Raw genomic sequence first — 12,938 nt, forward strand, 5'->3', positions numbered from 1 at the left:
ACAAGTCATGAATACACGGTCACGGGTACAAAACGATTCGGATCGGATAACGGGACCAAACACACGAACACGAATGAAACAACAAAATACACGGCGGCGCATACAACACGCTTCGGAAACTCCGGGAGAAAAAATGTCTCGGATCAAAAAACGCAAAGCTCAAGTAACCCCGTTACAGAGACGTGCCCAAATGGACAGACACAATGAACGTAGACGCATACAGCGCGCGTCTCAAAGTGCTGCATCGAAACAAGCACGATTTCAAACCGAAAGAGCTCGCGTCTCAGACATACAACAAAGGGAGCGAAGAGACAGAATAAATGAACGCAGACGTGTACAACGCTTATATGAACTGCCAGAAAACAAGCAAGCAAGACTCCAAAAGCAGAAAGCTCAACTGACCGACATACAAAAACGGACAAGGCTCGATACAAACAATGCACGACGTAGACTGAAACGGACTTTTCGCAAAGCGGAGGCGAATCAATTAAGACTCAAAAATAGCGCGTCACAAATAATGGACATGCAACAATGCGGCACTCAAACGCCACAAGCAAAACATGCCCGTCGCGGACATCAACGCCAGACACCTGCTAAACGCTTACGCAAGTTGGCTGACAACGCCTTCAATAATGAGTCCACTATTGAGGAAAATTCATTGGGATTAATGAATGTCATTTGCAATCATTGTCATTCACTTAACTTCCCAGAAGAAACAACTGGCAATACAAATAATGAATTTACACGTTGCTGTCAAAAGGGGCAGATTAGACTGCCTCCTTTACATTCATATCCTGAATATCTACAGAAGCTTCTAACTAACGATGTGCCTGAAAGTAAAAACTTTATGAACTGCATTAGATCCTACAATAGTTCATTTGCTTTTGCATCTACCGGAGTACATATCAGGCCACCAAAAGGCAATGGCCCATACTGCTTTCGCATATGTGGTTAACACAACGCACTATATTATATCCAAAAAATATTACTGTTAATCACATTAATAACCAGGTCATTTCATTACTTCCTGGAGAGGCACGGCTCTTTCTAAGCTCTGACAAAGTTGACTCTGATGACGACAATGAACATCTGAATTTCCCCTTAGAATATTTGAACACTATTAACCCGGCCGGATGACCACAACACAACCTTACCCTTAAAAACGGAACAACAATCATGCTATTAAGAAACCTTAACACTAAACAGGGTTTATGCAATGGCACACGGTTAGTCGTCAACACCATGACACACAATGTTATTCAAGCAACAGTTCTTACAGGATCACATGCTAACAATACTGTTCTCATTCCTAGAATTGACCTTACGAGTTCTGACCTAGAATTACCTTTTACATTGAAACGCCGACAGTTCCCCATTAAACCTGCATTTGCCATGACCATCAACAAATCACAAGGACAAACCATGGACAAGGTTGGCATCTACCTCTCTGAACCCGTTTTTGGACATGGACAACTTTATGTTGCCTTCTCACGTGTTCGACGTTCATCTAACGTTAAAGTTAAAGTTATAAATGATCCATACCAAGGAAGACTCATTCAAGGACAAGACACCATCTTTACTACTAATGTTGTATACAAAGAAATATTCCAATAAAACATTACTCTATGCCAAACACTCTATTTTTTATTTCTATAGGCATCATCCAAACCTGCACACTATTCTATATCTAATTCATACATCTCATTCTTTGTCATGCCCCAACTCCAGGGGTTGGCGAGCGAAACGAGCAGGGGGCGGAGCCCCCTAGTTAACAATGTTCTAGGAGCAATACCATTGCATAGTACATAGACAGAAATATCCTGAATAAAGGAAGCCCATAATTCTATTTATATATTTGAAGAGAAAAATGTATTTAAGTAGATAGCTCATAACAAGACTGACTAACGTTAAAGGAAGAAATGTGGTGGCTGCTCAGTACAACAAAAAAGAATCCAATAAGTTACCAGGATAATACAAAAGAACAGAGAGACTGGACAATGCAAAATTAAAAATAGTGGAGTGACCAATGTAATAGAAATAACAGGGGGAGTAGTTCTAATGGTAATGGTAAGCATATGTAGATTGACCAAAGCAAAACAACAGAATCTAGTGACTGGCTAATATAACAAGAGCAAATAAAATGGGTGGCCAGTGTAGTGGAAAAGAATAAGGAGAACGGCCAATGGAAAATTAAAAACAAATACATTGGGTAATAGAAAAGAACAGGAAGAATGGCCAATAGAAAAGGAAGAAAGTGATAGTCAAAAATAAGGTAGTGAGCAATGTAACAGGTAGGAGGTTTCTAGTCACTAAGATCCAGGCTTCTTAATCTTTCTTTGTCTCCTGTCTTGTTTAACTTCCAGCCGAAGTCAGCACTTAAGAAATGTTGAGCTCCATTATCTTCTCCTCTATCTTCGCCATTTTTTTTTCTCATTTCCTTCCCCCTATTCAAAGCTATCCGCCATACTCTATGCTGTATTGTGAAGTGAAGTCTTCATTCCTTTACCACTACATTCCAGGTAGCAGTGTAACTCTGTCCTGGAGTACTATTTATTTTTTTACATGCTTTCCTCCAAAACCTCCTGTGATCTTCCTTCACATAGTATGTTCTTCTCTCTCTCTCTCTCTCTCTCTCTCTCTCTCTCTCTCTCTCTCTCTCTCTCTCTCTCTCTCTCTCTCTCTCTCTCTCTCTCTCTCTCTCTCTCTCTCTCTCTCTCTCTCTCTCTCTCTCTCTCTCTCTCTCTCTCTCCTCCTCCTCCTCCTCCTCCTCCTCCTCCTCCTCCTCCTCCTGTTCTTTTATTTTCTACCTTGATTTCCTTAATCTTTACTCCTGACATTCATCTCTCACCCAGTACATTTCTTCTTCTGCACCTCTTTGCTCCCACTTACATCCATTTAATGACAGTCCTTCTCCTTGGTCACTACTGCCAAGTCAAGACTGGTCTATTGTTGGAATACTCTGATTCTATTCCTGCCTATTTCCAGTTTTTTTTTTCTTTTTTTACAACCCAGTACTTCCTGAGTTTTCCATGCTGTGGACTAACAAGCCACCAGCTCCAGTATTCGGAAGTGGATACCTGCTCCCTGACTGGTGACAAGCCTGAATGGCCATCAACCAGTGATTTGGAGATCTTGATTTATTTATTTACTTTTTGGTCTCTCTCTAACCTTTTATTTTAATGTTTTTTTGTTAGTTGTATATTTCTTTCCTGTATTTTGTTTAAGCCAATAAAAATTGGATTTAAGAAACAAAACAAACACTAACACAAAAACGGTTCGGAGTAACTACTGCAACAGGCAGTGATTAACAAAACAAGGAGGATTTGATTCACATGCACTTTTGAGAAACTGCCACTAAAATGTGTTTTGCAAACGATACTGCAATTCCAAAATGTGAAACTTCATGAAAAGTTCAAAGTATTTTTCATTGGGTTTCTAACAAGAAATACTGCTCTCTTAATCCTTCTTCACACTTCTGTGTCTGCCTGTGTTCTTTTCTGTGTAAAGCATGTCATCTGTACCACTCTGGTAAAATCGAGTCCGTGTTTGCCTCTCATTCACATCCTTCACGAGTGTCTTGTGCTCTTCCTTAACTTTCTATTTTTCACGTCTCTCAATCTCCCTCTTTCTCTCTCTGCAAGCATTTAAGGCACTGGAGCACGCTGAACCAAAATGACTGATGGATTCATTTGATTGTTTTTTTCCATTCCATTTCTATCATACTGTAGTTAACATTAAAATGAGCAGTCAGAATGGCAGACACTGAAATACAAAAAACTGTCAACTAAACAAGAAATCGCCATAAATGATGATGCTCATTTGCTAGCAGTACTAATGCAGTAGACTGGATTCTCATTCTTCATTTTGCATACAAGTCTTACAAGTAACCAGCCAAGCAACTGCCACAGGATCTGCCAGGCAGCCCATTTCAGAAATACTGACCTGTGCTCAGGGGAAAGTGAGGGATATCCTGGTACTTGAAGGAGGTCTTGTCTTCAAGTTGTTCTGCCAAAGTTCCCAGGCCAGAGCCACAGATGATAACCAACTCTGGCCGCTTGTCCGTGTGAGCGAGTAGCCACTCAGCAGACTCCTTGTACTCCTCAAAGGTGTAACTGAAGAGAAAGAGTCAAAGATGTGGACATCAGTTCTGAAAAAAATGGGATTCTTGTTGATAGTAGAAGATTCAATAAATTCAAATGTATTTTAAGAAATTATGAAATGAAACTTCTTAAGACTCATAAAGGTGGATTGCAATCTACCACTAAAACTAGAAAAGCAGGACAAAATGAAGGTTTGATAGTTTTAATTCTCGTCTGGATGATGCCTACTCTTTTCAGTCCTGTCTATCAATTGTTGTAAACTCATTTTAGGTTTTTACCTTTGATTCATGTCATTCCAGGCAATTTTCATTAATTTATGCATTAATTTATGTGATTTTCAGGGCATTTGCATTTCATTTTTGTCACTGATGCCACCATTATGTATCTGCTTTTCAGCTGTATTATTTATGGTAATGAAACTCCTTGCCAGTTACGTGGCATTATTAGGGCCTGGCCTGGGCCATCATTGTGCCACCATTATTACAGATGCTGGCAGGCAGTCAGTCCTTTTTTTTTTTCTTAATTTGTAAAAGCCCTGTTAAATATGACATTATAACTACAAGGTTGCGCAAAACATGACCTTTGACCCTTTTGTAAACTTAATGGACAATCCAGCGAAAATGTGTAGTGTTAGTGTCAGAACTCCACTTCTAGAAAACTTCAGCCAGTCAAACATCTAGATGCTCAACCATATTAAATGTGATGTACAGTAGCTGACATGCGCCACTGCCCTCTAATAGGTTTAACCATTACTTTGACACTCCCCCCCCCCCCCCCCAACAAACCACACATTCAAAACTGTCAGTTGTCTAGCATTAGATTATGCAAGCTTCCCATGGCCCTTTGTTAAAAAAAAGGGAACTTCATTAGAAAGAAATTCTTCATGGTGATTCGTCCATCCAGGTCAAAACAGCTTGGACAGCCATTCATTTCTCTCCTTAGTAATAATGAAACTAATATCAGGTCCCTACTTTATCTAGGTTGTTTTTTAACGGAAAGCCCATTAATGTCATAATGAGTATATAAAGAAGACAGGAAGTTAAGATTTATGCATGTGTCCATTGTCTTTCCTGATTATTCCAGTTTAGGTTTATGTGGGAGACAACAATATGGGGCATCAGGCAGGAACCAGCTCTGTGTGGGGCACCAGTCCATCAAACATGGAGTCTCATCAATATTGGGCCAATTTGGAGTCACTAGTTCAGGTAACCTACTTGGTTTTGGGACGTGGAAGGAAAATGATACAGACTTATTGTGAACTGCTAAGAAAGGAGAAGGCAGATGGTTGGCTTAGTTTATCAGAACAGTGCCTTTGCCTGAAATAACTACACTGTTAAAGTAATGGCGTCCCCATCATTCCCAGGATCAATATGCCTGTCATTTAACTGCAGTTTACTTCTTCAGTCAGGCAATTTTATAAAAGACACTTCAAATTTCTGAATATCACTTATTGCATTAGGGATTTGTTTTTCGTTTTTAATTGTCAAAGGTATAGTTGATCCAAAGATCGTATTGTAGAGTAGTGGTTAGATCAGCTGCCTTTCACATGTAGCAATGCTGGTTCAATTTCTAACACTGGATGCCTACATAATTATTTCCCTGGAATGAAAATCTGAAAGTCTGGCAAAGGACCAATGCTCTATTCGCATTCTGTTCACCATTCATACCCAAATTTAATTCCTTATATCTAAATTCAGAATAAGACTAAACAGAGATCAGCACAGGGTCCACACCCACTCTTACTCACTGATACTGGGCTACTTTAGAGTCAGTAGTTAACCCACCCATCAAGTTATTGAGATGTGCGAAAAAAATGTTTGCCTGAAGAAGCATCCATATTGACACAGGGAGAACATGTAGACTCTTCACAGAGAGAACAGGATGGGATTCAATTGCAGGTCTCTAGAACTATGAGGCAGCAGTGCTAAATGCTCCACCACATTACCATCCTATGATAAATCTAAAAAACCTTTGCACAGACCCTTGCACATGACAGAAAGCAAATTGTGCAGAGACCAAAATCAGGTCTGCTGGACTCAAAATTCATCCCAAGTGAGAAGACTACCTCCGAAAATTTAATGCTAGGTGCGTAAGATGGAGACCAAAGTGATCTCTGATGGAGGAAATGCCAATGGCCAACCACTCAAAAATGTAAAAAATTCACTTGAAATACAATGCAAATGGAGCTGATCCAACTGTACATGTTCAGAATGATCTGAACCTGAACCAGCTCTGTGTAGGGCACCGGTCCATCATGCATGGAGTCTCATCATTATTGGGCCTGGAGTCTCATCATTATTTGGCCAATTTGGAGTCACTAGTTCAGGTAACCTACATGGTTTTGGGACATGGAAGGAAAATGATACGGACTTATTGTGAACTGTCCAGAAAGGAGAGGGCAGATGGTTGGCTTAGGCCATCAGGACAATGCCTTTGCCTGATATAACTCAGTGCAGGCCACCCATAGGTTTATTTTTCCAGGAATTACACTGACTGGAGTTATTGTCTTCCTCTCCATTGTCCATTGTCCATATCTTGATTGTACCCTTAATGGCACTTTATATGGTCATGATTTGTTTATAATAATAATTCTGCTTTACTATGTGTTTACCGTAATATGCATGTTTATGTGTCAATAGTGTACAATTGCAGTTGTGTTACAGCATAATGGCATCCTGGGTTGGAATTCCATCCCCCAGTCTTTGTCCATATTTGCACTTTGAGATTTACTGCTAATGTAAAGTGCCCCTATAAATAAAACGCATTATTATTATTATTAAAGGTTGCATGTTCTTTCTATGTCTTTGTGAGTTTCCTTCCTTGTATTTTGGTTTTAGACCCACATACCCAAAGTATGTATATGTTAGGTTAGTTGGCAGTTCTAAGCAAACCCAGTGAGAAGGTGGCTGTGTGAATGAGCTGACTCTGCAATGGATGAGTGCCCAGTCCAGGACTGTTTTCTGCCTTGTGCCCATTGCTGCTAGGATAGACTCTGGCATGCTGTAACTCTCTAAGTTGGATCAAGTGGCATTCAGAATGTTACATTATGTTACGTTATAGCTTTAAATATACATGTCTTCTGAGCCTGAACTCAGTGAAGAGTGCTATACAAAAATAAAGTGAATGGAATTGAAATCCCACGCAGACAAGGGAAGATTGAATTGATGCTTTCATTACTTTTTCTGAATCCACCAATCTACTATGGTTCACCCTCACTCACGCTCAATTTAAATCTGCCATTTCTCCTAACCTCCTTGTCTTTGGGATGTCAGCAAAACTTAAAAGACTCACACAAGTGTCCTGCAGAAAAAGGGAGAACACACTAATTCTGCAGTAGCACTAACCACCGTGCCACCATCTCACTTAGCTTGTCTTTTAGTGAGCGCATCCTTCATGTCTCCACTAAATTGAATCCCCACTCCTGGGCAGGCTAAAGACATTCACGTCTTAACATCCAAATGCAAAGCATTCAAGACAGCCGAACAGAAAACAAAATTGAAAGGTCACTTTCACTGATCCAGTTCAAGAAGCTGTGAAGCTGAAGAATTATATGAATTATTAATATATACAAAAAAGTGCCATATTGATAACAGAAAGCAGCCACTGTGATGCTTTAAGAAAAACAGTTTTCTGGTCTTATGCGAGAAAAGAAATAGAGATCCAAAATAGCTGAATCAAAAAAAAAATATTACAAGTCCAGAATGTCAAAAAGCTGGCCAAGATGATAGCATCTGCAGGAAGGCAGCTAGCAGGGACGACACATGGTGTGCTTCATTAAGTTGTCTAATTAAGAAATGTTCTGTTTGCATAGCGTTAAAGTAATGACATCCCCATCATTCCCAGGATCAATATGCCTGTCAATTAACTGCAGTTTACTTCTTCAATCAGGTAGCTTTATAAAAAACTTCAAATTTCTGAGTATCACATACTGTATTTGGGATTAGATTTTCATTTTTAATTGTCAAAGGTATAGCTGATCCACAGATCATATTGTGGAGTAGTGTGGCGGTACGGGTCCTGCTGCATACTCACTTTTCCAGATTTGGGAGCCCGACACCATCGATAGTTATGACTGGGATGAGCTGTGCAATGAGGACAAATCATACTGAGCAAGGGAATAATGAAAAAGGTGTTCAGTGCTTTTATTAAAAATAGTCAAGCAAAACCAAAACAGTGTCCACAGTGCAGTGCTCAAAGTTAATGAATAAATAAGCCATAAAAACAAGGTGAAAAAAAATGAAGGGCAAAATCCATAAAAACAAAGCCTTTCAAATAAGGTTAAAACCATGGAGGGAAGCTGTCCTTTAAAAAACCTGATGCCTTCTCCTTTTAACTGGCAGCTACCCTGCTTCTCCTATATGGGCCTTGCAACAGGGTAGTAGCCCTATCAACAGGTGCAGCTGACTTTCAACTGGTCCGGTAGCCTTCTGTCCCCTGGCTATTTACAGCTCACTCGCTGGACCAAGACTTGGTTCCCCAACAGCAAGGGCGCTCACGCTGGGGCTCTCCCTCCCAAGCCTTCTCAATTCTCACTGCTTTCTTGGCCTTACACAGCAAGCTGTCAATGATCCTGGTCACTCCTGCTCCTCTGAAAAGCTCAGCAGGAGTGACCTAATCCATCCGCCCCAGAGTGTCGGCCTTACACCCTGCCAGGTCTCTCCTTCCAACTGCCTGCCTTTGCTCAAGTGCGCCTGCACTCTTTTACTCGCCCGCTCGCTCCCTCACCGGCTCTCAACGCCTCCTGCCTTCTTCTTCTCTTAACCTCTGCCCATTTCTTTCTTGTTCCATTCCTTTCTTTATTTTTTTTCCCCCTCCACACTCACGCTTCTCCTTTTGATAATGGAGATGTGGCACAGGTGTGCCGATTAGCAGCTCCCGGCATCAATTATGGACACGGTGATCTCACACCTGTGCACTTCAGGGCGGAAACACCTATGCCTGCATATCGCCCAGGAACCGATTCGGCCATGCTACCACGCACCCTACTTAATTTATTTCTTTAAAAAATGGCCATCCATTTAGAGCCGCGGACAAGCTATATCACAAGTAGTGGTTAGAGCAGCTGCCTTTCACATGTAGTGATGCTGCTTCAATTTCTAACCTTGGATGTCTACATAATTATTTTCCTGGACTGAAAATCTGAAAGTCTAGCACAATGGTCATTCACATTCTGTTCACCATCCATGCCCACATTTAATTCCTTACATCTAAATTGAGAATAAGACTAGACAGAGATCAGCACAGGGTCCACACCCAGTCTTACTTAGTGATACTGGGCCACTTTAGAGCCAGTAGTTAACCCACCCAGCAAGTTATTGAGATGTGTGAGAGAAAAGTTTGCTTGAAGAAGCATCCACAAGGACACATGGATAACATGCAGACTCCTCACAGAGTGAACAAGTTGAAATTCAATTGCAGGTTTCTAGAAATGTGAGGCAGCAGTGCTAAACGCTGCACCACATTAACACCCTACGATAAATCTAAAGAACCTTTGTACAGACCCGACCACATGACAGAAAGCAAATTGTGAAGTGAGACGAACCATATGACCCTGCAAGGTCAGTCCAAAAAAACCTGAATCCAGACAGCCTTCTGGACTCACACTCCATCCCAAGTGAGAAGACTACCTCCAAAAAATGTAATGGCAGGTGCGTAAGATGGGGACCAAAGTGATCTCAGATGGAGGAAATGCCAAAGGCTAACCACTCCAAAATATAAACCATTCACTTGAGATATAATACAAATGGAGCTGATCCAACTGTACACATTCAGAATGACCTGGACATAAAGAAGAGCAAATATGGCAACACATGAAGTTTCATTAACAAAGCTTAAGACAGCAGATCTCAACAGACACACATCATCTACAGTTGTCCTGACTTATCTATAATAAAGGGCTAATTCTATTTCTAATGGCTGCCATTCTGGTTTCCTAAAAGATACTTTCAGTAAAAGAAGCAGAAAGCAAAATCCATCTAAGCAATTTGCAAATGTAACCCTCGGCCAGATGCCAAGTAGATAATCAGCTCATCAGTTTGTTCCTCATGGCTAAAGATCAGGCTTGTGTCTAAATTGTAGGTGATGTTTAGGCTGTCAAAAATTTTTTTTCATTTTTAAGTTTCCATTCAAAATGTTTTTATTTAATATATTTAGATCCTGGTTAAATTTTACCCAAGAGAAGGAAGAGTGTGCTCCATTCTATACTAAATCAACATCAAATTAATTTTATTATTAAAGGCAGATGTTCATTATCAATCATTTGATATTTGTTTATTACAGTATATTGCAATGGTGCTGGACAAGTTATATCAGTCAGGGATGAATCACCAGAAGAATGAGCTGCCATTATATCATCAATAACAGCAGCGCCTATAAAAATGGCAGCTCCATTCAGTCGCTGGCGCTATTTCCAACTAGTACAGCTAAAAGCAAGCAGTCCTTTTAAGGATAGCGAGCCACCTCAAAGAGCCATGTAAAGAGTATAGCGAATCCATGCATTGAGGGGTTTGACACCGACACTACATTGGTGTCAGAAGCAGGACATGGAGAGGACCTCTGTTCTGACACAATGAAGCACTGAGTCCTTTGGAGTCCTAAAACAAACCTGCTTGGTTCATCGGAGAAGGTGCTGGAGAGTCTTGAAGCTCAGATCCATAATCTGGAGTGCCATTTGCAGAAGCAGTACAGGGATGGAGACAGCTGAGCTGAGAGATTAACACATCTGCAGCTCCACAACCACTTCTCCATCTGCTAAGGTCCATTAGCCTGGGTGTGCAAACAGCTTCAGGCTCATGGGGCTTAAGAAAGTGTTGCAGATCGAGTTGCCACTGACCCAAAATGAGCTGTGAGAAGCAGGGCCAGTAATAAAAATGTGCAGGCGAAGGACAAGGCAGACCGTAGAGGCATTGTGAAGCGCGTCAGAGAGAGAGTCTCAAATCTAAAATCCAGACCTGGAACGCAGTTTGCAATACCAGTAAAGGAAAATAGCAAAGAGACTGGTACATCTGCATTTCCACACAAGGAGGTTCACCTGCTTGTCTACAGTTGACCAGCACTGATCACCCCTTGCAACACCGAATAACAACACAGCACTTAATATCTGGGTTGTGCCACCTGTGAGTGAAGCATGCAACATCCCAGCTGCGCCATCTGATAACACAGTGACCCTAATCTCTGCTGATGTACCCACAACACCGGCTGCATGACCAAAGCAGGAGAGAATATCACCCCGCTATTTTGACGAGTTTGTGTGCCACTGCAAAGATTTGGAAGTGGTCACTGAGGACAGTGACTTTGAAGGGAGGGCTATGCAATGAACAAGTTACATCAGCCAGGGATGAGTCACCAAAAGAATGAGCTAGCATTACATCATCTAAAACATGTAAAAATGGCAACTCTGCACAGTCACAGGTGTTTGTTCCAACTAGTGCAACAAAAGCGAGCAGTTCTTTTAAGGGTAAGCGAGCCACCTCAAAGAGCATTGTAAAAAGCAGAGAATACATCCGTTGTTGCACTTGGTGCAGATGCTAACAATATTTTATACCACTGCAGAATCTGAGCTGCCAGATATCCTGTTAACTCTGGAGAGAGAAAATGCTTTTGACAGAGTTGAGTGGCAGTAGCAGTAGCAACTACAATTTCCATGATGCTGTGTGCGGTACAGAAGTAGCCAAAAAATAAAGAGTTGTTGTTCTTTTCACCAAGCCGTCAGCGTCTGACCTCATTCATTATACTGTACATGGTGTCAGAAGCTACGAAATCCAAATCTCAGCAATATTTCTTGGCGTAAGAATAGATAGATAGATAGATAGATAGATAGATAGATAGATAGATAGATAGATAGATAGATAGATAGATAGATAGATAGATAGATAGATAGATAGATACTTTATTAATCCCAATGGGAAATTCACATTCTTCAGCAGCAGCATACTGATACAATAAATAATATTAAATTAAAGAATGATAATAATACAGGTGAAAAAAACAGACAATAACTATGTATAATGTTAAATATTAACGTTTACCCCCCCTGGTGGAATTAAAGAGTCGCATAGTTTGGGGGAGGAACGATCTCCTCAATCTGTCTGTGGAGCAGGACAGTGACAGCAGTCTGTCGCTGAAGCTGCTCTTCTGTCTGGAGATGATACTATTAAGTGGATGCAGTGGATTCTCCATAATTGATAGGAGCCTTCTGAGCGCCCTTCGCTCTGCAACAGATGTTAAACTGTCCAGCTCCATGCCAACAATAGAGCCTGCCTTCCTCACCAGTTTGTCCAGGCGTGAGGCGTCTTTCCTCTTAATGCTGCCTCCCCAGCACACCACTGCGTAGAAGAGGGCGCTCGCCACAACTGTTTGATAGAACATCTGCAGCATCTTATTGCAGATGTTGAAGGAAGCCAGCCTTCTAAGGAAGTATAACTGGCTTTGTCCTTTCTTGCACAGCGCATCAGTATTGGCAGTCCAGTCTAATTTATCATCCAGCTGCACTCCCAGATATTTATAGGTCTGCACCATCTGCACACAGTCACCTTTGATGATCACTGGGTCTATGAGGGGTCTGGGCCTCCTAAAATCCACCACCAGCTCCTTGGTTTTGCTGGTGTTCAGGTGTAGGTGGTTTGAGTCGGACCATTTAACAAAGTCATTGATTAGGTCCCTATACTCCTCCTCCAGCCCATTCCTGATACAGCCCACGATAGCAGTGTCATCAGCGAACTTTTGCACATGGCAGGACTCCGAGTTGTATTGGAAGTCCGATGTATATAGGCTGAACAGGACCGGAGAAAGTACAGTCCCTTGTGGCGCTCCTGTGTTGCTGACCACAATGTCAGACGT

At 41.3% G+C, this 12,938-nt stretch overlaps 1 protein-coding gene across 1 annotated transcript in view; it reads right to left on the minus strand.

Moving 5' to 3' along the window:
* pnp6 (purine nucleoside phosphorylase 6) overlaps positions 1–12,938 on the minus strand; it is an 85,827-nt gene that overhangs the window by 26,421 nt on the left and 46,468 nt on the right. Inside the window, exon 2 of the mRNA XM_028809604.2 lies at positions 3,943–4,112. Coding sequence (XP_028665437.1) covers positions 3,943–4,112 — 170 coding nt within the window. The remainder of the gene's footprint in view (positions 1–3,942; positions 4,113–12,938) is intronic.

This window comes from Erpetoichthys calabaricus, chromosome 9, assembly GCF_900747795.2.
Source record: "Erpetoichthys calabaricus chromosome 9, fErpCal1.3, whole genome shotgun sequence".
Classification (NCBI taxonomy): domain Eukaryota; kingdom Metazoa; phylum Chordata; class Cladistia; order Polypteriformes; family Polypteridae; genus Erpetoichthys; species Erpetoichthys calabaricus.